The sequence below is a fragment of the Fukomys damarensis genome, unplaced genomic scaffold (genome assembly GCF_012274545.1).
Source record: "Fukomys damarensis isolate Sample0158 unplaced genomic scaffold, DMR_v1.0_HiC HiC_scaffold_20, whole genome shotgun sequence".
In the NCBI taxonomy this organism is placed as follows: domain Eukaryota; kingdom Metazoa; phylum Chordata; class Mammalia; order Rodentia; family Bathyergidae; genus Fukomys; species Fukomys damarensis.
Genome location: NW_022900932.1, coordinates 23,566,260 through 23,592,160, shown reverse-complemented (window position 1 = coordinate 23,592,160; position 25,901 = coordinate 23,566,260). Strand labels below are relative to the sequence as shown.

Below are 25,901 nucleotides of genomic sequence, written 5' to 3'. Positions count from 1 at the left end.
GACCTCTCTACAGTTCAGAAAGAATTTAGAATTTGGCTAGAGCCATCATTGGGGTTAACAGAAGAGAACAGAGGGCGGCGTTTGGCAGAGAGTATTGCAAAGCAAATATTTCCCCAAAAATCAATAGATAAAAACTGTATTTAAAGACAATTACTTCAGAAAGTGCACAAGCAAAGACTGGCATCTCAGCAGACATTTATAAGAACAATGGAAGAAGGCGGACAGTTCAACAACAGCAACAACAAAAGCCCCAGTAAGACCAGGAAAAAAGACTGATCCAGATTTAAGAAATACTGAGTGCCACTGAAAATTAGAAGATCTTATCAAATCTTATTTATAATATTTACTATTATGACTTTATGGCCAGATAAAGTATACAGAGTTCTCTTTACCATGTGTAATTTGTGACCATTGTCAAGATGTCAGGAGAATATTTGTCATTTTCCCCCTTATAGTGTGAGGACAACAGAGTGTGTCAAAGAGCAACCTGAAGGGAAAACAGAGTCATTTAACCTTTCTGAACATCACGCACTTCAGGAAAACCTAATTCTCCTCTCCTTGTTTCAAATCCTCTACTTTTATATAAGTCCTATAAGTAGAAGTGTGTATCCTAATAGACTTAAGAGTTTTCTTAACTGTGGTATTTAGTGATTTTTTTCCCCAATTACAGAGCCCTTTTCATCAGTTTCAATTATTAAAACCAACAAGCTTAAGGAAAGTCAGTTCAAAATATTCATTTCATGGTGTCTGCTCATTCAAATCTGTTGTATTCTCAAATAGAAACCATTTCTTTCCATATGAAAATGCATTTTAAAATCACTAAGCACTGGACTTACAATGCTAGAACGATCTTTCTTTAATTCCTCCATTTTGATATACTGTGAAAACTGTTAGAAGGGTATTCAACTTAAAAGCACTGTCTTAGTTTCAATCTTGTTTGATGAACATCTGTTTTAGAAAGTCAACATTCAACAAAATCAAGAAAGTTCTTCTTAAAATGTAAATGAAATAATATCACTTCATAAATTTTAATTGTTCTTGATAATTTGGAACAAAATCCAAATTGCTTAACATGACTGAGGAGGTCAAAATAGTTTATTTTTTATTTACCTTTTCTAAAATCATTTTCTATCATCTCCTTCCTCTATTCATTAAGTTGGAGAGATAGTACCTTCATCCTGTTCTTTAAGTAAAACAAGAATTTCCTAAATCTTGTCATTTTGCAAATAGTCCTCACTGCTTGGAACATTGCTGCCCTGTCTTAAAATTGCTGACTTGTTCTTATTCTTGCTATCTCTAATTTACCTCCTCAGATAGGCTATCTCTATTACACTAAAGGTTTTGTTATCTCCTGTGCCAATTTTCCCTCCTTCATATCATCCCTCTCCATGTTATTCTTCGTAACTGTCTTGTCTATATCTTTTTTAAAACTTTTATTCTGTCTCCATAAAAATATAAAGTCCATAAAAACAGATACCTTACCTATTTTATACCTCATTATATGTCTAAGTGTCTGGATTAACAAGCACATAGTAGGTACTCAATAAAAACATCTAAATACATGATGAATGGACTAATAAATGAAAAGAAAGAGAGGAGGGAAAGAGGGCCTCCCTAAAATATGTGAAATAAGCAATGCTAGTATGATAACCATCCACATTATATATTAGGACAGCATACATTAGAGTATAAGGAAGAGAAATAAGACCTCACAAGTACTACAGAATATAGCTGAAGCCAGGATCATGGTCTTCTGATTTCTAATCCATGCTCATCAGAGTAACAGTCTTTCAACCTTCCCTGACTGATGTGCTTCTTTTGAAGTTAATGTGTAAAACTTTAGATATAATAAAAAATAAAAGGCATCTGAAGGAGAAAATGATTCCTTTTGCATTATTTGGTGAGTTCACATCTTCTTGCATTTATATCTCCCACTTGCATTTTGATTAGCAATTTCCTCCGTCAATTTAGCACCCAAATCCTCCGTAATCAGTGAGATGTTGTGCCTTGGAACAGACCCAGTCCTGGTGAAGCAGCAGTTCCATCCCTCCGCCTTGGCCGCTCCAGTGGTGAACGCACCTGACTGCGGCATGGTTTTCTTAATATCTGAGATGGTCAGACAGTTAGAAATACCTTTTGGGATATGCTTGGTTTCAGTTCACTGCAAGTAGAAAAATATTGTTCCAAATACAGCCTAATTTTTTCTATTATTATCATTAACATGATTATCTTCATCCTTACTCTAAAATTCCTTTTAGAGAGGTTCCTCACCTCAAGAAAGAATAATACTTGAAAATCATACTTGATCAATATATTAAGATATAAATACTATGGATGGTACTTGATTAAAATCCCTATACTTCTTTAATACTAAATATATGGTGAGGGATTGTTTATTGTCTTCCCAGTCATTGTTTCTGTCTTCTCCTTTGCTTAAAGAATCTGAATGTTCATATGTTAGGCAGAATTGGGAACCTCTATAAATTACTGCTCATGTAAAGTTTTGGTAAATAGACACTGTGAATTTATTCTGAAACCATGAATTTTAGAAATAATAGAAGACATATTAAAAAGTTCTGGCTTTATTTTTATTTTTCATATTTTAGTAAATAGATCAGAGAGGACTGTTTAAACGTACCTTTATAGCCATTTTAAAGTTGCAAGTATTTTTGCTAAGGTATCTTTTTATATTTTACTACTTAATTAAATTTCTGATTTCTGTGCCAAACACTACAATATAAGGCATTATGAAGCACATTTTAATAATTATATTTCTAGATGATTTTGTGACTTTTCAAGACTTATGATACCAAGGGACTGATAGTGAAAAGATGATGAGCATAAAATACATTTCGGCAAGTTCCACAAACTGTCCCGGAGGTTCTTTTTTCTACACTCCCCGAGGCTAATGAACACAAGGGAGAATCTCATTGTCTTAGAAGAGTTATCTTATCTACTTCACAAGGTAAAATGGAGAAAATTTAAAACAACCACAAGGATCCAAGTTTATACAAGTTTCAACTAAGACAAATAGCACTGATATAGTCACAGTGCACCTGCATAACCACATTAGTGGCCACAAAATTTAATACTTAAAAATGCTTGGCACTCATAAAACTATCTCATAGATGAAAAAAGTTTTAATTCTTTATGAAAATATCTATCAAATTAGTTTTCTATTATTCAGCATTTTTAAATATGTAATATACAAAATAACATCATGTTTTCTTATAATTCTTTGGGAGCCAGTAATGACATTTCAAACAAATGTCAATGTGGAAGCATAATTTAATTGTAATGATATTTTAATTTCTATTTTTCATTGAAAACTTCCATTAAAAATTCCTTCTTTCAAGCATCTTCCACTCTTGATTGGAAAAATAATAGGTGAGTGAGGTAATAAGTATGGAACATGTCAATTGTCATGATAAAAAACTATATAGACATATGTTTGATTAAGACAGAGTAGCTGCAACTGGGAGATACTCTTTTTACTTACTCCTTTGTGTGGGATCTGTGTATGTTGGATGAGATAATGATGTAGCAGACTTGAAGATGGCACCTATTTGAAGTCTTGGGAGAAAACATTATGGTTAGAGAGAACGGTAAGTAGAAAGATGCCAGAAAGGCGGGTGGGTGGTCTAGAGGGACAGCCACCAGGCCAACACGTTTGAATCTGAGGGAGTATGGACGATATGGAGTGTAAGTATCCTTTCAGCAATTGCCCAGAAAGTGTTTCTTGGTATTTATGGGTTTATAACTGGCCCATCAACTGAAAGTCAGTGAATACTAAAGGGTCCTGTGGTGTAAAAATATTGAGTTGATTCCTTCTCCTGTGGTAAAAGAAAATATTCTGAAGCAGGTGCCTAATGACCCAGACTTTCCTTCCGTGATTTTTATCAGTGTGTAACCTCAAGCACCTCAATTATCCTTTTGCTGTCAGACTTCACAACATTTCTCCTTTTGAAACTCTATCATTTGCTTTATAGATACTGGAAAGATAAAATTCTCGATCTCTCTTCTATTAGCAACTACTATGACTTTCCTAAAAGTCATCTCATCATAAATTTTTTTCTCGAGAAGTCTCATTCAACTCTACAAAAGTTACTTTTGAAATGTAGTCAGGTAGCCAGACTTATTTGAAGAGATAAGCACGTCTTAAAAGTCTTTAGAATAATGCCAATATTTTGTTCCCAAATTATGAAATCATATTAAATTTTATACTTAATATAAATTTATTTCATTACTAAGACGTTTATTTAAGTGGTATGGCATTACATAATTGATAAAAAACCCAAAATATATATTTCTTAAGATTCCACCATGAAACATCTTTCCCATACATCCTGTCCACATTGCCAGCCATTTTCCCTAACACAAGGTATTTTCAAAGAGAGAGATGCTCTCATCCTTAGATTAAATGACTGAGTCAAATCTCGGAAATGTGCCTATATAGTGCTCTCTGAATGTAGGACTAGTCGACATCAAAGCCCTTCTGGACCATGGCCTTGCCTCCTAATTGAGTAGTTTTGACCCTTTGGTGAGATAGCCATTCCCAGAAAGACTTCGTGCTAATCATCTCTCTCACCACGTGCAGCTGAGAACACTGACTAGCACTGCTTTTGTAGCTCATCCAAAATATTACTCAATGAATATGCTTTGTAACTCTGGTCACCTCTGTCCCTACAGTCAAAAGTCTCTTTAAATAGTGTACATTCAAATAAGGCCATTAAGTGTGCTGAGAGCAGGAGACTTTACCTCTTGCCAACCAGAACCAGTAGGCAGTTCTAGGTTCCTTACCTTTTTGTTTCAGAGGTAACAGCACAGGCTCTGCTATAGAACTCTTCCCACTAAACTTTGATTTCAATTTGCATATAAAGCTCAGGTTACTTTGCTACAGCATTTTATTAAGTTCCCTTAGGAAGCCCCCTAGTAGCTGGATTCTTTACAAACTTGTTCTGACACTCTAAAGGTATCAGAACACTTTCACAAAGGGCAGAGTGTTTTAATTTACATTCCCTGGCAAGACTCCTGTGAGAATGAAGAACGGAGTGACTATGAAATTTGGCAATCTGCTTAACACTGAGAAATGAAAAGGTGTTAAGCCTTTGTATGCTAAATAAATTTGAAATGGTTTTTGAATAGATTCTCCACAGTCAACAAAAGATCTGCAAAGCATGAAGAAGCTAACATTTGATAGAAGTTAGGCTTACAGAAGAAAAGTGTTCCTGAGGGCTGGAAACCTGGCTTCACAGGAACTCTGCTCGTGAGTCTCAGTCACTATGATCAGTGCCCGATGGGTGGCAGTGAAGCAGTACAGGACATCAAGTAGGAGAGTCAGGACCCAGAAAATACAGTGAATATAACAACAATGTAGCCTCAAAATTAAATGCTTTGGGGAGTAAAAAGGTATGATCCAATGTTATTCCATGTAAACCAATGTATATATGCATTCACCCTAATTAGTTGCATTTAAACTCACTCAGTAAAGGTTTATCTTACAAAAATTCCTTTGTAATCACAATAAGATCTGGACAAAATTATTACTATACTATTTCTCCAAAAATAAGAGCAGGTCTTATTTTAACTTTCACTCCAAAAGATATAATAGGGCTTATTTTCAGGGGACATCTTATTTTGTCATGTACAACAATCTACATTTATTCATATACAAAAAATTACATTAATTCAAATAGTCATGTCATCTTCTTCTGGAACATCATCATAACTCTCCAAACCCTCAATTCTGGCCTGAATGTCTTGCTATTACATTTCCCGCAGAGCCATTTCTGTGGTTCCATTCCTGTGGGCCCATTTCTCATCTCCAACGAGAGGTCTCCTTAAATGCATACTTGTTGTTCATGTGGTCTGCTTGTAGTGCAACAGTATATAACACATGACACACTAAATATGAAGGTTCTAATAGATAGCATCATGTTCATTCATTATGGAATGCACATGTTATTCATGCTTTGTGTCTGTACTTCCTGTGGTCACTCCCCAATAAGTCTTGATCTTACCTGTTTACACAGAGGTGTTTGCCTCTCATCCCAAGGTTCCCATTTGGGTTTTTACAAATACTTAACTATAATTTATATTATCATTTATTTTAAATACTGATGTTAGGAACATTATTCATTTATATTTTTATTTTTTACTTATTAATTTATAATTTTATATTAATGTTATTGCTGTATAATTCAATATGTTCATTGAATGTTGCAATGGATTTACTAAATGCATCCATTTGGCTAATGATCTCAATTGAGTTTTAACTTTGAGGGTAGGGCTTATATAAAGAGCATCCTAAAAAATGATGCTAGGGCTTATTTTCTGGCTGGGTCTTATTTTGGGAGAAATACAATATTATAACATAAAGAAAAAAAGAAATAAGTGAACACAATGGAATTTCAAAATATATGATAATTTTAGCTGCTGGACAAATAACACAAAACAGAAGAATGATACTTAAAAAAACCTTTACAGCATTTAGAACAAGTAATACTTAGTAAATAAGAAGCTCTATTTACAAAGCACCAGGGCATGCATACAAAAATTTGGAAATAAAAAAAAGTTTAATCCACAAAAGAAAGTAGAGCACCCAGGAGGATGTAAGTCTTCAAGGTGGAGAATATAATAGAGGAGGGTATAAAGAGGAAACTGAGCTTTGAGGTATGGAACAGGAAGTGTAAGAAAATGTCATTTTCAGTGAGCACAACTCAAGGAACTTGGAAGAGGTAATGATACTAATATTCAAATATCTCGGACCATTACATTTGCAAAACAAAACCAATAAAAAGCTGATTGGATTGTTGGAAAGCCAGTTAGTACTGTGATAAAGATCTAAAATGAATGACCTATATAACAAATGCCTGTATTTTTTAAAGAATTCATTAAGCTTATTGGTACATTTTAGGTATATACGATGACCTTCATCATTGGGGATTTGTACCTTTACATGATATATCTTGGTTCTTATTTTTTCCCCATTCCCCTGCCCTTCCCTCATAAAATGAAACAGATATTAAATGTTTCAGGATTTCTAATCCAAGTACTGGGTCATAATTACTTCATCTAGTCATTGTAGCACAGAGCCCACAGGTCATACAAAACACAGTAGAAGAATTTTGCACCACATTATGAGTTTGCCAACCTCTGATCTAAAATAATATATTATGATGCACAAGCATGAGTAATAAAAATCAATTAAAGATAATGTATACAATTGAAATATTTGGCAAATAGCCACTTACACTGTATTTACTCCCTACTTTCTGAGGTTGTTAAATTTAAGATTCTACAACCTCATTTGTCATCATACTGAATCCAGTAAAAGAGCAATGTTAAATGTTACCGTATTTATCTTAGAACTTTTAAAGATAATCTACACAACTAAGATAGCAATTGATCAAAATAAATACTAAAGCCAGGAATAATCATATTTATCAAAATAAGATTCTGATCCTTCGGTATTTTGTTGTCTTGAGAGCACTGAGGAATAGGGCTTATTTTCAGGGGACATCTTATTTTGTCATGTACAACAATCTACATTTATTCATATACAAAAAATTACATTAATTCAAATAGTCATGAAAATTCAGTTAAGATATGTTTACTACTCACAAACCTCCTCTAGAGCATAACTTATCCCTCCCAAACTTACATCATTATTTACCAGTTGCTCAATGGTCACATTTTTTAGATACCTTGGAGAAAGTGTAAATGTTTTGCAGTTCTAAGGCCAGAGTTTTGGTCTGAATTAAATTTGGCCTTGTAAAGAGAAAATTATACCAGTTCAATTTTATTATCTTCTGTGATAAGGGGACCGTTTTTAAGTAAAACAACGGATAGATTTTAATTTACCTGAACCTGAGTTAGACTTTATTTTCATCTTACAACCCAATTAACAATTAATCCAGAGGTTACAGATCATCCTCTAAGGAATGGCTGTAAATGAACTTGCCCCTGTTGGTTGCCTAGGAAACTTGGATCTAGGGACAGAGATGATGGGTTTCCCTCCTCTCTTCCACGCTTTGAAGCACAGCAGCTCTTTTTCTATTCTTTCAGCTACAAAACTATTTAAAGAAAAAAATATATCTATTTCAACATTTTGGAAGGCTCTTTTAAATCATACACTTGCATGATCACAGCTGGATGTAGCTTCCTTTTCTTAAGGCTCTCATAACACCGATTTCCTCACCTATATCTATCAATTGGGAATTTTAATTCAGGGCCAAGACTGTACAAATTAATAATTTATTATTAATCTAAAAATATGAACAAAGTCTACACCTTATGTTTCTAAGTGATATTAATTCAGTGCATTCAAAAACCAAGATAGAAAGCAAGTACGTAAGTATATGAAGAGTGACTTAAAAACACAACAAAGGGGCCAATGATACAGCTCAGTGGTACCATGCCTGCCTAAGTTCATTCCCAGTTCCAGAAAAAAAAAAAAAAAAAAAAAGAAGGAGGAAAAGGAGGAGGCGGAGGAGGAGAAGTGAAGGGGAAGGGGAAGCAGAGGAGGAGGAGGAAGAGGAAGAGAAAGAAAAACAAAACAATAGCAACAATAAAAGGTCCCCAGAGTTTCATGGAATTGTAATGTAAGAGCAAAGACAAATCAAATTTTAAAAGGAGAAGGCCTGGGAATTAGCTCAGTGGTTCTGCCACCTGCCTTGCAAGTGCAAGGACCCGAGTTTGATCCCTGTTACCAAATAAATAAATAAATAAGGAGAATGCATATATAAACAATAGTAGGGAAGAAATGAAAGCAAGTCATACTTAATTCAATAACCCTGGTGAGTAAAAAGCTAACAGTATTATAACAGCTGTAGAAACAACACATAACTTTATTTGGTATTAGATATTAATCTGCTAATAAATAAATATCTCCTTAATTGATATTAGTATATTTTATTTGATATTAGGCAGGACCTAATTAGAATAAGATGATAGTAGTCTCATTTGAAGTTTGGTGAAAATTAAATAAGGACTAGTGATTAACACAAAATACTAGAATATTCCTATGAGAAAAAAATGAACAGAAATGGAAGTATTTGCCTTGAAAAATAAATGAGTAAAGGGAAAGAGTGCCCTCCAAGGCTATTAATAGTTACAATTAATTGTTCTTCTGCCCTGTGGAGAACTGTTGTATGTGAGGAACACATAGAAATAATGGCAAGATAATTTGATTTGCTATGTGAAAGTCATCCCAATAATGAGAAAAAATTTAACTACTGGAACATCTAAAAGTGATTATAAGTTTCTTACATCCCTGAACAGCTTTAGCAAGAAAAAAAAAAAGCAACATCTATTCTTGCTCTTGTTTGTGATTTCACAAGTGTATCTTCTCAAATAGCCACACAGGGATAGTGTAAATGTAGGGGCTGAGATGGTACTACAATTCCTAAAGTTCATATTTCTTTTTCACACTATTATCTCTCCTGGATTCACCTACTCTCCAAATTAAGGATTATTTCTAGTCCACTAGTCTGTACAGGTCAGGAATAAATACCTTTGCCCAAATAAGGAAACAATTGTTAAAGTTTATTTGCTGTGCAGTCACTGTATTAGTGCAGTGCCTCAGTTTCCAAACACAGGAACAAATATTTGCAGGCTGCTCCATAGAGCAGATAGTCCTCATCTTATGACGAATCCCAATAAAATCACCATAAATTGATAACACTTTATACATCAAAATTACATGTAATACTCATAATCTACTGAACAACATAGGTTAGTCGCACATAGGGTGGCTGACTAGGTGCTGTGGCTAAACCTACCTTCCTAACATTACAAGAAAGTGTGATACCAAATATTGCTATCTCAGGTAAAGACACAGATTCAAAATTTGCAGTAGTATTTTGGGCAAATGCATGTGGTTTTCACACTATTGTAGTAAAAGTTTAGAGCACTATCTGCATATGTCCTGGAATTTCTCTCCTTATCATTGGTTTGCTTTCAGCTTTTCCGAAGCCCTGAGATGTTGGATCCTATATTTTGATACCTTTACTCTTTTCCTAATAATCTTTTCCGCCTGCCCTGCCAAGATGCCCATGGTTTGGTGGCCCACTTCTTTACAAGGCTCACGAAGAACCTTATATTTCTGGACAGCTCATTGCAGTGCCACTACGGAATTCAAGACTGATTCTATCACCCATTTCTTCTTGATAATTCTCCATCTTGCAGTCATACTAGACATTATGTCCAAAATTTTTTGAACTGGACTGTAATAATTCTTTCAGTTTTCACTCACTGGTCCTACTAAGTCTTTCTAATGTGAGCCTATTCACTCCAGCTGAAGTTTGCTCTCTTTGGCCACGAGTTTGATTGGCTTTGAGCAAAAAGCCCAGGCAATGTCTGTGAGGGCAGCACTTAATCAAGGATGAATGGATGTTTAAGCATCCAGATTTTGTTCTTCTTGGTTGAAAGAATTCAGAGGTTTATTCTACAGTATCTCTCATAATTTAACAACAACATCAAGCCCTGACTCATACTGAAGCCCTATTGGTTTCCTTCCTCTCCTGGTCTTACTTTCACCTGCTCCTAAATAAAACTATTGATAATACAAATCCTTACTTCAGGGTCTGTCTGCAGATGAATCTATCTTAAGGTAAAGTATCTCCATATCTTTACATAAACATTTCCTGAAGCACTTACTTTGTTTTATAAGCAACTAATTAACTATGTTACAAACCAACAATAATAAAAACAGCCATAATTCTGGAACAAAAATGGCATGTGGATTAACGGAACAGGATAGAGGATACAGAAACATCCCTAGACACACTGAGCTCTTTGATTTTTGACAAAGGGGTCAAAATCATACATTTGATGAAAGATAGTCTATTCAACAAATGTTGCTGGAAAAACTGGATGATGGTTTGCAGAATATTGAAACTGGATCCATATCTCTCATGAGGTAGTAAACTAAAGTCAAAATGGATTAAAAATCTAAACATTAAAACAGAAATTTGAAAAACACTTGAAGTCATAGGTGTAGAAAAGGATTTCCTAAACAGAATTGCAATGGAACAAGTGATAACAGCAAGAATCAACAAATGGGGTTACATCACATTAAAACAGGTCTGTGCAGCAAAGGAAGCAATTAGTACAGTGAAGACACAATCTACAAAATGGAAAAATCATGCCAGCTATTCCTCAGAAAGAGGACTAATATCTAGAATGCATAAAGAACTCAAAAAATTAGACGACCTCAAGTGAAAGATCCAATCAAGAAATAGACAAGCAAAATGACCAGAAGTGCTAATGGTCAACAAATACATGAAAAAATGCATAACATCTCTGGCCATTAGAAAATTGAAACAATGCTAAAATTCTATCTTTCACCAGAAAGAATGGCAGTCATCAGAAACAAACAAACAAACAAATGGTCACATGACTGTGGTGAAAAAGAACCTTCCTACATTGTTGGTGGGAATGCAAACTACTACAACCATTGTGCACATCAATATGGAAATTCCTCAAAGAACTAAAATTAGAAATTCCATATGACCTAGCTATGCCCCTTCTGGGTTATTTTCCCCAAAGTACTAAATACATCACACTACAGTGAAACATTTATACCAAAGTTTACAGCAGCACAAATGATAATAGGTAAATCTGGGAAGCAGCCTATATATCCACCTACAGATGACTAGATAAAGAAAATACGGTATCTATACATAAAGGAATACTACTCAGCTATAAAGAAGGCCAAATATGAGGCATTTGTAAGAACACAAGATAAAATTAATAATACCAACAAGAATGAAACTGGGGAAAGGAGATTTAAAGGAGGAGGGAGGAACAAAGATGGAAGGGGAAACGGTTTAAACTAGAATCAAGCTGTATTATATACATGTATCTAATTGCCAAGGTGATTGTAAACTGCATGTACTGTAAACTTACACTCATAAAAAAGAATTTTTAAAAAAATTAACATATGAGTAAAAACCAATAACTCTGGTCAATGTATATACAGTGTACCACAGTGAACAGTACATTCACCCTTCTGGGATTGTAGCAAGTATTTCCTTAAACAGAAAATTCCCAGGTATGGACAAAATAGCATTTGTTATGCCTTGCAATTACAAGTTAGGATTTGTTAAATGATACTCGGTGATTTTCAATCTACAATGGGAGGGTTTGGCCACAGAAATATTATTTTTTAACATATTTTTTATCATTTCTAGTACAATAGTAAGAAAGATCCTTCCCATTTGCTAAAGAAAATAAAGAAAACTAATTATCTTTCTTTGGCTCCTGACCATGCTATGTGGCACCTACACACACAATCCTATCATTTCTGCACATTCTGCAGTTTAAATTCTCATTTTCATAAGTTATAACCAAATACAGAAGTAAAAATATAGTTTGCAATAGTAGATCTGACTTGGCAGATATATCCAAGTCTCTGAAATTCTATTTCAGACTTGACATTATAGCATAGAAATGAAACCTTACTTGCAATCCAGATGGTAGAGGATGCTGACATAATTCAAGCAAAGGTAGAGCAAGCTTACCCGAATCATCATGACTGAACATCTGATATCATGAATTATATCATAGATCTTCTTTGAGATGTCCACAAACTGATTGTCATCAAATACATTTAATGAGTTCTTGCTCAAGGCTTCCAGGGCGACATTCACTTGTGTTACAAACTCAGGAATTACTATTAAAATAAATGAGAAAAAGATTATCTTCATTGTACTTTTTATATTTGTATACATTCTAGAAAATGTGGAATTCTATTTTAAGTAAATATTTGATGAGTACACTTTTAACATTTCTTAATGTAGAAAAAACAAAACATTTTGATATGTATATCTTTGAATAGTGAAAGACATCAAAGACAATGAGAGGTATGTCTATGGAAATATTTAAAAATTATCCTTCTCTTTGATGTCATTCTTGTTTTTATCAAACATAAGATCATAGAGTCTCTTTTTATCCTCTATAATACAAACACGAAGAAATCATAGAAAGGAATTGGTGTGAAAAAGAGTTGCAATTGTAACATAGTAAAAAAGAAAACAGTTTACTTGCTAAACAGAAGAAATTTTAGTTGTAGTTTCTTATTTTTTCTTATAAGAATAATAAAAACATTCTTTAAATTTTCATTTGGTAAGCTTTTCCCTACTATCAAAAATATAAATGAATTCAAATTAACAATGTTATGTGCAAACTATTTCAAAAATACCAGAACACTGAATAAGCATAGGTATGGTAAATTGTAAATCCCTCATCAAATTTGCCACTATAAATAACAGGACACTATGGCTTCCAGCCTTTTGATATCCTTGATTAAGTCAAAACACATAGTTAAGTTCAACAAGATGTAGTCTCAACAGCTGCAATGACCTGCTGTTTGCAAAGTTTTATTAATAATCCTCTTCAGTAAAACATTTTTCTCATATACCAACAAGTATGCAATACAATCATAATTCTACTGAGACCTACAATCTTCTATTAGTATCTGTACAATAGTGAAACTACTCACATAATCTTCCTATGTAGATTTTGGCAAAAAAGAAAGACATAAAATCATGCAAAACTCTAGGTTCCACTGCCACATGGTAAAATGTTACAAAGGTAAGATATTTTAAGGAAACTACAGCAAAGCCTGTTCATTATTGCAACACAATTACTTTGGAACGCCTCCCAGGGCTTTTTATTAATAAAATAATATTAGCTCCAATTAAAATCTTTCACAAGCAAAGATTTAATTTCTGAAGTACAGATGGAAACTACAAATTTTTTACTTTAATAACATAAATGGACTATTTAAGCTGATATGCAATACATTTCTCATATCATTAGCATTAACAACAGTTGTGGGTGTCTTTACTTGTACTATCGACATATGGTTGCCTAGATCAAATTAGGAGTAAATTTTGTAATGCTTTCCAGATAATACAAAGAGTATATAATTAAGTAACCAATTAATGATAGGTTAGAAGGAATACCAAATTGACAAACTTGTTTTGAAACTAAAATATACACAGGTTTCAAGAAAGTGATGTCTCATAATAGAAATTTATGGTTTAGAATCATCAATTTAAAAAGGAGGTATAATTTAAATGAATCCATGCTCATCAACAAAGATGCCACATAGGATAACCTTTTCTGAAGGAATAAACTTTTTTTAATGGTAGATTTATTAAATAAAGTATGCTGTTTGGTCAATACATTTGTTATTTCAAAGTATCTTGTCTATTTCACATACCAAATTCTAAATCAGTTCTGAAATCTTTTAAAGTCTATTCTTTTTCTGTTTATTTTATTCCAAAAATACAGAATGGTAGCTAATAGTCACAAGGTTCTTACTTAAGTCGACACTATGCTAAGCATTTATATATATTTCTAATTTAATCTTTATATTACCATGTGACATAAAGGGACTATTACCATCCTGATTTAACCAATGAGGGAACCAACCAAGGTCACATTACTAATAAGTAAAGGTTGGGTAATTGAGACCATGAAATGGAACCTGTTCTCTGAACCCTAAACCTTCACTGCCTTTGAGTTGCAATGCTTCATGGAAAATTAATGCTAATTTTCTAACAATGAGGTTAACAGACCCACAAAGCCAAATTCAGCCACTTGCTGGTAGTAACCCAAGCATATTTTATCCCTTCTTAATCCTTGCTAAATTTATTATATGCATTTGAAAGTATGTGAGAGTATATAATTATCAAATTTAAGAGGTCAGAAAATAATTCAGGCTCATTACAGGTACTGATCCTGAATGATGTCACCAAGTTACCTCTTCTATCATTAAAAAAATCAGATTAAAATATTTCTAATTACAGTATTATATTTGAAAATTAGTAAAGTTAGAGAATTTTTCCTTTGAAAGCTCACACAATGCTGCCATTTTTATATCACATTAAGAGACTCTGAAGGAATAAATAATAGTGGAAAGAAGAATTAGGCATATAAATGATTTCTATAATTACTTCACATCCTCTAATGTTTCCATTATTTAAAAACACTGATTATTGTGATTCATATTTAGTTAATAGTGAGCCAATATTATGTAACAGAAATGTGTTTTGTAACTCACAGATAATATACCGTTCAACACAATGACTGGAAATGATCTCAACACTTTCAAAATAATGCATCATAAACTACTGACTCACTCTGATCACTTATGACACATCACCTGGTTAGCAAGAGCAGCACTTCGGACCTTTCTATTATTTTCTGTTCCTACCCTTCAAGCTTCTGGAATATTTCTCAAAAATAAAAAATAAAATAACAGAGAGAAAGTACTTTTGAGACATATCTGCATGGTGTTAATTTTTTTTCACTCTGACAGCGGCGTTCTCCTATGAATGAAATGCTAATCACACAATTAGTATACACCTGTATATCACTCTGGTGATATAAATGTTACCTCTTTTCTATGAAGCTTAATTTTAAAAATTATTTATATAACAAAAGCATATGCTGATATTAGTAAGTAATATTTTTGGTTTAAATATTTTATAAGTCTATCCAATGACAATTGAGATAAAGATTTTGGTCTTTCTATTTTTTCTTACACTTTCCTATTTGTTTTAATCATAATAATTGTTTTAAAAATAGAAATATTTAATTTTTAAAGTTGAATCTGTGTCAATAATGTTCTATGATCATCTTTCCTCTCTGATGTTTTAATGGAATTGCTTCTTTAAAATAATTGTTTATATTTATATTTCTCAGTGAGAATTCTCAACTATTTAAATTATCAGTATCGAATTCTTATACCATCAAACTTCTCAAAACCATCAATGTAAAGTTTTATCAGGTGAAATAGCCCTCAGTACAGTTCCCAATGATTCTAGCCCTTGGTATTGAAGTCTCTGAGTATTCTCCTCCAACACTGTACACAATCTGCACAACCAACACAACACAGCCAAAGTGATGGTATGCAACTGCATAGGCTACATATGCTAAAATCAACACTGCACATTCCATCTTGGTCACTCTCTCTTGCCTACTACCTGCTCTATGAACATTATCTGTTGTGCTGTAAACAGTTCCAGGAGGAGGTTTGCTTGGCAAGGAATTGAGCCTGCAAGATGAGGACTAAGGCCAACAGGGTAAGTGAGTGAGCTCAGAAGTAGAGCCTCCAGCTCTACTCAAGCTCTCAGATCCCTGCAGCTTCAGATGACATCTTCATTATAATTCATAAGAGATCCTATGACAGGACCACCCAACTGATATATCCATGGATTCCTGACTTCCAGAATATGTGAAAATAATGAATTATTACTGTTCTGAGTTTCTAAGTTTTATAGTAACATCTCATGATGAATATTCACTATATCAAGAGTCCTGTAAGTGCTAAGAGGATAAATTATCTTAGCTTACTCTAATTCATGAAAATGGAATAATGTATATGCTCTTATATTCTGTTTGATTCAACAAAAACTAATGCAGCTTGAGTCACATTTGCATATATATTAGATTTTGCATTTTCATTGTTGTATAGTATGCTATAGCACAACTACACAACAACTTATCTATTCTATAGCTAATGGACATTTGGAATTTTTTCTGTTTTTAGAATATTAAATATAGTGCCAGTATGAACATCCTACTACATGTCTGTTTTGGCCATGCATTGTTTGCATGTGTCATGTTATTTAAATACAGTCATTTTCCAAATTGGCTGGAAAAATTTTATTTGTATAACAATGCCTCCAGATACTACTTGCTATATATTCTCTTCAGCTCTTGGAATACTCCATCATCTACATTTTCGCCTTTCATTATAGTATATTCTTCACTTCTTTTTTTTTAACATCTTTGCCAACAATCTATGGTATATTTAAGAGTCTAATGGTAAAGATGATGAATTACTTTAATATTTTATTTACTTTTTGTCCTTACGTTACAATTTTCTCTTTAAAATTACCTAAATCTCATCTATTGTTCAAATTCAATAATTAACCTTTCTAGTTTCTACAGCAATAAAAACACAAAACAGGGGAAGAACACAAGAAAAAAAAGAGGCAATGGAGATCCAGGATCTATAGTTCTTGCAAAATGTAGTTCAGAGTCTGGAAAAATCTTGGGCCATAGGAGGAAGGAAAGAAGTCTAGAAGAAGAACTTTTAAAGAAGCTGAAGTCTGTAGGGTGAGACATATTGATTATACATATATTCCTGTGACCTGAAGTGCGGAAGCGGCCCTTTACATTCACCTGGAGATTATTTTAATAAGAATAGAGTTGATTCCAGCTTTCTAAACCCCAACTGTCTTTGTCTATTTCTCCATCATTATGTGTCAAATAGAGCTCCTTTTACAACCCTGTCAACCTTGTAAATTTCTACTCAATCTTAGATTTTGTATACATATCAGATCCTCTGTGGAACATACCCGAATCCATCCCTACCCATGCCTTCAGCTATCTTAGATGATCCTGTGTCTTGGACATTGTAACACTACAAAGATATAAGTTTTAAGGCTACCATGTCTGTGATTGTATGTGTTTTCTTGTAGTCAGATATTTCTAAAACCTGGACAACTCTTTAAAAAACTCCACCAAGTCACCTTTGTTTTTTCAGGAAAATAGTAAGAATTCAAACTCAGGCACAGAACTTCAGAACCAGTACCCATAACTATTTTTGACTGCCTGAAAGAATAACCACAGTGGCAGAAAATGCAGAAAATGCTGAGGATAGTTGATGACAAAGAAGATGAGCTAAGTCATCAAGAGAAAATATCATCTACAAAATATTAAATCGGATTGACATTAGACTTTTAATGTGTCATGCTGAATACTGAAAGAAACAGGATGAGGCAATACCTTCAAATTCTAAGAAAAAAATTATTTTAAATCTGCAATTCAATACCCAGACAATCCATCCATTAAATATATGGTGGAACTCTTTTAGAAATTCAAGTATACAGAATATTTAATTTCCATTAATTCTCTATTAGGAAGATACTTTGCAGATAGTTCTTATAACAAGAGCTGTATCCAAACATAGCTGAGGGAATAAGGAAGTCAGAATCACAGTGTAGTAAGTACACTGTTAGGTTATTAGTAAGTGCTATGTATACTTACTAGACTACACTGTACTTATTAGTAAGTACTACACTGTGAACAGGACAAAAGGGACCTTGTAATTGGATTAAATTGGCCATGTTAGATTGAAATCTTAATTTTTTATACAGGTATACATTGACATAAGAATGAAGAGGAAATAAGAAAGCGTAATTTAATCTACTTATTTTCACACACATTAAGAAAATACATGCTGGATCAATGCTCCAACGCCAGCCAACAAGGTGAGAGGCAGAGAGAGCCACTCGGTGGGGATAGTGCAGCACCCCCTCACCCACCTGGACCCAGCTCACAGGTCCGGGTAGCCACGACCTTTGTCACGGGTGCTGCCATCAATGCCCCAGTAGCAGGAGGGTAGGGCATGGGCGCTGCTGAGCCAACCCCCATCCCCCTGCTCTCAGACCCCTGAATGTGCCAGTCCATGGACCTACTCCGCAGAGACAAAGCTGGATATAAAGGGTGATTTTCTGAGCTTCCAAATTCGAACATCTTTAAAGAAGGGGCAGGGGAAACCTGTGATAAAACTGTCTGGAGTTCAATCCTGCAGGAGGTTGGGGAGTTCAAATTGGTCCTTGTAGCCTGAGGTCAGTCTGAGACATGGGGTTCTGCCTTCAACTAGATGAGATGGGGATGTGGTTCTACACATGGCTGCACATGTATTACGACAGCAGAAATATAGTCTGAAAGAGGGCCTTCAAAGTCATTTTTTTGTCCTCTTCTTTCTTTTCCTCATCCCACTCTGTAAATTCTTTTTTTCTGTCCTGTTTCACCAACTCAGTCTCTGGCTCCACCATAACGGCCCTTGCCTCCTTTTCTGTTCCTGCTCCTGCCCTAATTCAGATTTCTTCTTTAATCATTTTTTCTTTTTTATCAATGTTCTTTTTTTTCCATCATTGAGCCTCACTCAAAGGTCAGTAGTTTCAAGGGAAAGTGAGCCACTATAGCCATTAAGGGAATAGATTCTTGTCCTTATACTCGCACTCTGTCTATCCCTTTTGAGTTTTACAGTTTCCTAAAGATTGTGTGGTCATTCTGTGTCCTCTGGCTTCACTTGAAACCTTCTTCAGTTCTTTTCCTTGTTTACTCTTCTTGTCCTACTTAGGCCTAGGCCCCCATCCCAAATAATAAATATACCATATTGAGGAGTTTGTCCACTGCAAACATATTTTGGGCTGCTTCCTGATTTTAATTTAATTCTCATAATTGGGGGATGGTGGATTGATGACTATGACAAGAGGTCAATTTGTAAGAGGTGATTGATCCTGCAGTGTTGCTGATTATATAGATTGGGACAAGGGTTAGGGATTGATTGGATAAGTTGTATTCTCTGACACTGTGACAGTGAGAATGTCTATGAGTCACTAGAGAGTCAGGGGCTGAAGCACAACAGTACCAGGATGATTTAATAACCTAGAGATTGAATCAAAGACAACCCAAAAGCAAAAATAAAAATGAGGAAACACTTAAACAAGACACAAAGACAGACTTCCAGTTCACCAATGGCAAACAGTAGGGCAAAGGAGGATGAAAAGTCTGATAGTGAAACACCAGGTCACTCAGAACTCACAGCACAGGAAGTAACAAAACTGATCAATCAGGCTCTAGAAAAATTCAAAACAGAAATAATTTCCCAGATAACCATAGAGATGGTGAGCAAAATGAAAGTCATGATTCGACACTCTAGAACAGAAACTGACAAAAAAATAGATGACCTCAGGATCATAATAGAAGCCATGAAGGCCCAGCATAAGAAAGAAATAGAAACAATGAGTGCCCAACATAGGAAAGAAATGGACTCCATAAAACAGATTCAAACAGATATCCAGATTAGAAACTCTATTGAAAGTGTATGCAACAGAATAAAAGAATGAGAAGATAGAATCTCAGATATAGAAGATAGGATAGCAGCCAGTGACCGAGAAAAGAGAGGTCTCTTAAAAACAGTAAGGGATCATGAGAATTCAATAAAACAACTCCTAGATGACACAAAGAAGAATAACATAAGACTGATAGGAATCCATGAAGTAGCAGGAGAAAATGCAAATGACTTTAAAAAGCTGTTCATAGAATTAATGACAGAAAACTTCCCAAACAGAAGGGAAGAATTTGACATACAGATAAGTGAGGCATATAGGATCCCAACTAGCTACAATAAAAAAAAATCTACACCTAGACATATAATAATCAAGATTCCAGAAACCCAACAGAAGAACAAAATACTACAAGCAGTAAGAGAACAGAAATAAATCACATGCAAAGGAAAGCCCATCAGAATCACATCAGACTTTTCAACACAAACCCTCAGGACAAGGACAGCCTGAAGTGCGGTATTTCAAGTCCTAAAAGAAAACAACCTCCAACCTAGACGGATGTATCCTGCAAAACTCTTTTAAAATGGATGGGGAAGTAAGATACTTCCATGACAAAGAACACCTGAGAAACTTCATGAATACCAAACCAGCATTACAACGAATTCTAAACAATATCCTACAAAAAGACAGTGAAGATCACAACACCATGAGGCCCAGCAGAGCAAACCAAATAGTCAAGGCAAGAAACTAAAAGGAGAGGGCAAAAAATTAAAAAGAGTCAACAAAAAGAAAATAAAATGAAAATAAGAAGTCAGTACATATCAGTTATAACCATCAATGTCAGTGGCCTCAATTCACCAATCAAGAGAAATAGACTGGCAGACTAGATTAAGAAGCAAAATCCAACCATATGTTGTATACAAGAAACACACCTAACACAAAAAGAAGCCCATAGACTGAAAGTGAAAAGGTGGAAAACAATTCTCCACGCAATAGGAGCCAAGAAAAAAGCAGGAGTAGCAATCTTATTTGAAGACAAGGTAAATTTCAAACCAAAATTGATCAAGAGAGACAAAGAAGGCCACTACATTCTTGTAAAGGGAACAATTCAAGAGGCAGAGTTGACAGTCATAAACATATATGCACCAAATATAAATGCCCCCAACTACACAAAACAAATATTAAGTAACATGAAAAAAACCAAATAAACACCAATACAATTGTAGCACGGGATCTAAATACCCCACTATCACAAATAGACAGGTCATCTAAGCAAAAAAATCCACAAGGAAACACTAGAACTAAGCCAAGTTTTTGAACACATGGACTTATTAGATGTCTATAGAGTATTCCACCCCACGATATCAGAATATACATTCTTTTCAGCTTCACATGGGTCATTCTCCAAGATAGATCACATTCTAGCTCACAGAACAGATATGAATAAATGCAAAACAATCGAAGTTATTCCCTGTATATTATCAGATCACAGTGCAATAAAGCTGGAGATCACTACCATAAGAAACTGTAAGAACTTCACAAATACATGGAAAGTGAACAACACTCTCCTGAACAATCAATGGATCACAGAGGAAATTAAAGAAGAAATCAGATAGTTTTTACAAATAAATGAAAATGCCAATACAACATACAGGAATCTATGGGACACAATGAAAGCAGTTCTACGTGGAAAATTAATAGCACTGAAAGCTCAGACCAGGAAAATAGAACAAGCTCAAATAAACAACCTAACAATGAATCTTAGACTCCTAGAAAAACAAGAGAAAGAATAACCCAAAGCTCGAACAAGAGAGGGAATCATAAAGATTAGAGAAGAAATCAATGCAATAGAAATGAAGAAAATAATACAAAAAATAAATGAAGAGTTGGTTGTTTGAAACAATAAATAAAATGGATAAACCATTAGCAAACCTTATCAAAGAAGGAAAGAAAAGGCTCAGATACATGCAATCAGAAATGAAAAAGGTGAAGTCACAACAGATATAACAGAAATCCAGAGGATCATTAATGCCTACTTTCAGAATTTGTACTTTAATAAAATGAAAAACACAGAAGAAATGGACAGATTTATAGATACTTATTAATTACCAAAATTGAATGAAGAAGACAAAAGCATTTTAAACACCCCAATTACAATCAGTGAAATTGAAAATGTAATTAGAAACTTACCAAGAAAGAAAAACCCAGATCCTGAAGGATTCACTGCTGAATTTTACAAGTCATTTAGAGAAGAACTATTGCCACTACTGTTTAAACTTTTCAATGAAATTGAAAGTGAAGCAATACTTCCAAATTCATTCCTGGAGGCAAGTATCACTTTGATTCCCAAACCAGGGAAAGATGCAACTAAAAAAGAGAACTACAGGCCAATCTCCTTAATGAACATAGATGCAAAAATCCTTAACAAGATATTAGCAAACAGAATACAGAAGATCATTAAGAAGATCATACATCCTGACCAAGAAGGATTTATTCCAGTGATGCAAGGATGGTTAAACATACGTAAATCAATAAATTTAATACACTATATTAACAAAGTCAAGAACAAAAACCACATGATCCTCTCAATAGATGCAGAAAAAGCATTCGACAAAATTCTGTACCCATTCATGATAAAAACCCTGCAAAAAATTGGAATAGATGGTATATATCTCAACTTAATAAAGGCTATTTATGAAAAACCAACAGCCAACATCATATTAAATGGCCAAAAACTGAAAACCTTCACATTACAATCAGGAACAAGACAAGGATGCCCACTATCACCACTCCTCCTTGATATAGTTCTGGAAACATTAGCCACAGTAATTAGACAAGAGAAAGAAATTAAAGCAATAAAGATAGGAAAGGAAGAAGTTAAACTGTCATTATTTGCTGACGATATGATACTCTACATTGAAGGCCCAAAAAACTCCACCAAAAGACTTCTAGACTTAATTGACAGATTCAGTAGAGTATCTGGATACAAGGTGAACACCCAAAAATCAATAGCCTTCTTATACACAAATAACAGACTCACTGAGAGAGAAATTAGGGAAACAATTCCTTTCACAATAGCATCCAAAAAAATAAAGTATCTAGGAATTAACCTAACAAAAGAAGCAAAAGACCTCTACACTGAAAACTACAGCACTCTGAAAAAAGAGATTGAAGAAGATATAAGAAAATGTAAAGAAATCCCCTGCTCCTGGGTAGGAAGAATCAACACAGTGAAAATGGTCATGCTACCAAAACTGCTATATACATTCAATGCAATGCCAATTGAAATTCCAACACTATACTTTACAGAAATAGAAAGAAGAATGCAAAAATTCATTTGGAACCATAAGAGACCTAGAATAGCAAAAGCCATCCTAGGCAACACACACACATGACAGTGGTTATAACAATTCCCAATTTGAAACTATACTACAAAGTCACTGTGATAAAAACAGCATGGTACTGGCAAAGAAACAGACCTGAAGATCAGTGGATCACATTGGAAGAAACAAAAACAACTGTAGATACACTCAGCTACCTCATTTTTGACAAAGGAGCTGACCATCCCCACTGGAGGAAAGATAGCCTCTTCAATAAATGGTGTTGGAAAAACTGGGTCTCAACCTGAAAAACATTAAAACTAGACCCTTATCTCTCACCATGCACTAAATTAAAATCCAAGTGGAATAAAGATCTAAATATAAAAACAGAAACACTAAATTTGCTGGAAGATAAGTTAGGCAGAACTCTGGAAGACATTGGCATAGGAAAATACTTTATGAACAAATCCTCAGTAGCATGGGAACTAGCAGAAAGAATCAACAACTGGGATCTCATCTTATTAAACAGCTTCTACATTGCAAAAGAAACAATCAACAGAACTAAGAGACAATCTATAATGTGGGAAAAACTTTTTACCAGCTTATCCTCAGACTAAGGACTATTATCTAGAATATATAGAGAACTCATAACAACCCCCCCAAAATAAAGACCCAATTCAAAAATGGGCATCTGAAATGAATAGACATTTCTCAAAGAAGTAAAAGCAGCAAGTAAATATATGAAAAATGTTCCACATTATTGGTCATTCGAGAGATGCAGATGAAAACAACACTGAGATTTCACCTCACCCCACAAAGAATGGCTGCTATCAAGAAATCACACAATAACAAACATTGGCAGGGTTGTGGGGAGAAAGGAACCCTTCTCCATTGTTGGTGGGAGTGCAGACTGGTGCAACCACTATGGAAATCAATATAGAGATAACTCAAAGTACTAGGATTAGAGATTCCATTTGACCCAGGCATCCCTCTGTTGGGTATCTTTCCAAAAGAATTAAAAGAATCATACCACAGTCATACATGTGCACCCAAGTTTATAGCAGCACAGTTTGTAATAGCTAAAACTAGGAAACAGCCCACCTGCCCATCAGTTAGAAACTGGATAAAGAAAATGTGGCTTTTCTATAAAATGGAATACTACTCAGCCATAAAGAATGAGAAAGTAGATTCATTCATAGGTAAATGGGTACATTTTGATGATATACTCCTGAGTGAAATAAATAAGTCACACATGTGTAAATACTGAATAGTTTCTCTGGTGTGAAAAACTAAAATAATACTCAAGATCCCAACAGGTTAATTAGCAATGTGAAATGGGAAGTAAAGGACTAAAGGTGTAAGGAAAGTGAAAAGGGTAGGGGAAGGGGAATAAGGAAAAGGGAAAAAAATCTGAGAAAATGTAAAAATGGAATTAAAGTGTTTGTAGGTGGGGAGGGGAGGTGGGGGTGAAGGGAGTGTAGATACAAGAAGAAAAAATGAGAAGCAAGATCTGTCATGTAAAGATACAAGATCCCAGTAATTAATGTAATTGTACTGTATACATAGAATGTACCAACAAATTCAATTTAAAATTTAAAAAAAAGAAAATACATGCTGGAGAAAGGGGTAATAAACTATATTATCATCACACTTAGAGAATCACATGTAGCAGACTTATAAGGTTTGACCAAAGTACAAGATGAATGTTTCAATTTAAATAATTATAATGAATGACACATTGTCATTAAGCCCCTTAAAATATCCCACTTCACTTCAAACACACATCCCATTGTTCTTGCCATTGTCTGAAACAGTTCTGGCAATCCTCTTTCGTGAGTCTCTTGGGTTAGGCTGTCATGAATGATTCTATGTGCTGACTCAGTTCAAACATATAACTTTCACAGTCATTTTGATGTTAAAGAATAACCAAAAGTTTCACGGTGCCCGATGCAGCGAATAAGGTGGCTGAGCTCCTGTAACATTTTTACGAACTTGCTTTTGCATTGGAAGGCACTTAGCAGTAGCAGTCACTGAGTTTTGATCACACCTCATAAAGACACTTCAGAAAGATGATTTCTAAAACTAATCCAGAGGAATTATGGGATAGGTGTGTTTGAAATGACAGGAAGTATCTTGAAGGAAGATCGATGGCAGTGTGTCTTATATTGTAATAAAGTTTTAAAATTTAAATATTCATTGTATATTGTGATCATACCTCATCATTGGTTGATTCCCAAACCTATTACTAACATTTTTACTAAATAACCATAAATTTTTTCAGGTATCCAAACTTCAGAAATGTGATGCAGTTCTTGGATGAGGTAAATTCCAATTATTATTTTATCATTTCTTATTTCAATGATTAGTTTAGAGGGACTCTGACAACCCATACCATCCAATAAAAATTAGGGAATACATGTAGGAGAAGGTTTCTGGAAAAGTGTTTCTAATGCAACACAAAACATTGGAGAAAGATGGCCCTTCTTGGTTGACATTTCCTTATTGGCTTTTTTTTTTTTTTTGGCTTTCTTTTGAGGGGGGATCTGGGGATTAAACTCAGGTCCTTGCGCTTGTGAAGCAGGCACCAGAACCACTAGCTAAATCCTCAGCCTGACATTTTCTCATTGAATATGACTTCTAGAGCTACTGTGGCCACTTGAAAGCAAAAAGAACAGTATATTTAAAATATACAAGGTGTTAC

At 34.4% G+C, this 25,901-nt stretch overlaps 1 protein-coding gene across 4 annotated transcripts in view; it reads right to left on the bottom strand.

Annotated features, from left to right (window-relative positions):
- Nucleotides 1–25,901, bottom strand: part of Ctnna3 (catenin alpha 3) — a 1,561,788-nt gene that overhangs the window by 285,438 nt on the left and 1,250,449 nt on the right. For all 4 annotated transcript variants that reach the window (XM_010605540.3, XM_033766563.1, XM_033766562.1 and 1 more), the window contains one exon: nucleotides 12,525–12,676. In XM_010605540.3, coding sequence (XP_010603842.1) covers nucleotides 12,525–12,676 — 152 coding nt within the window. The remainder of the gene's footprint in view (nucleotides 1–12,524; nucleotides 12,677–25,901) is intronic.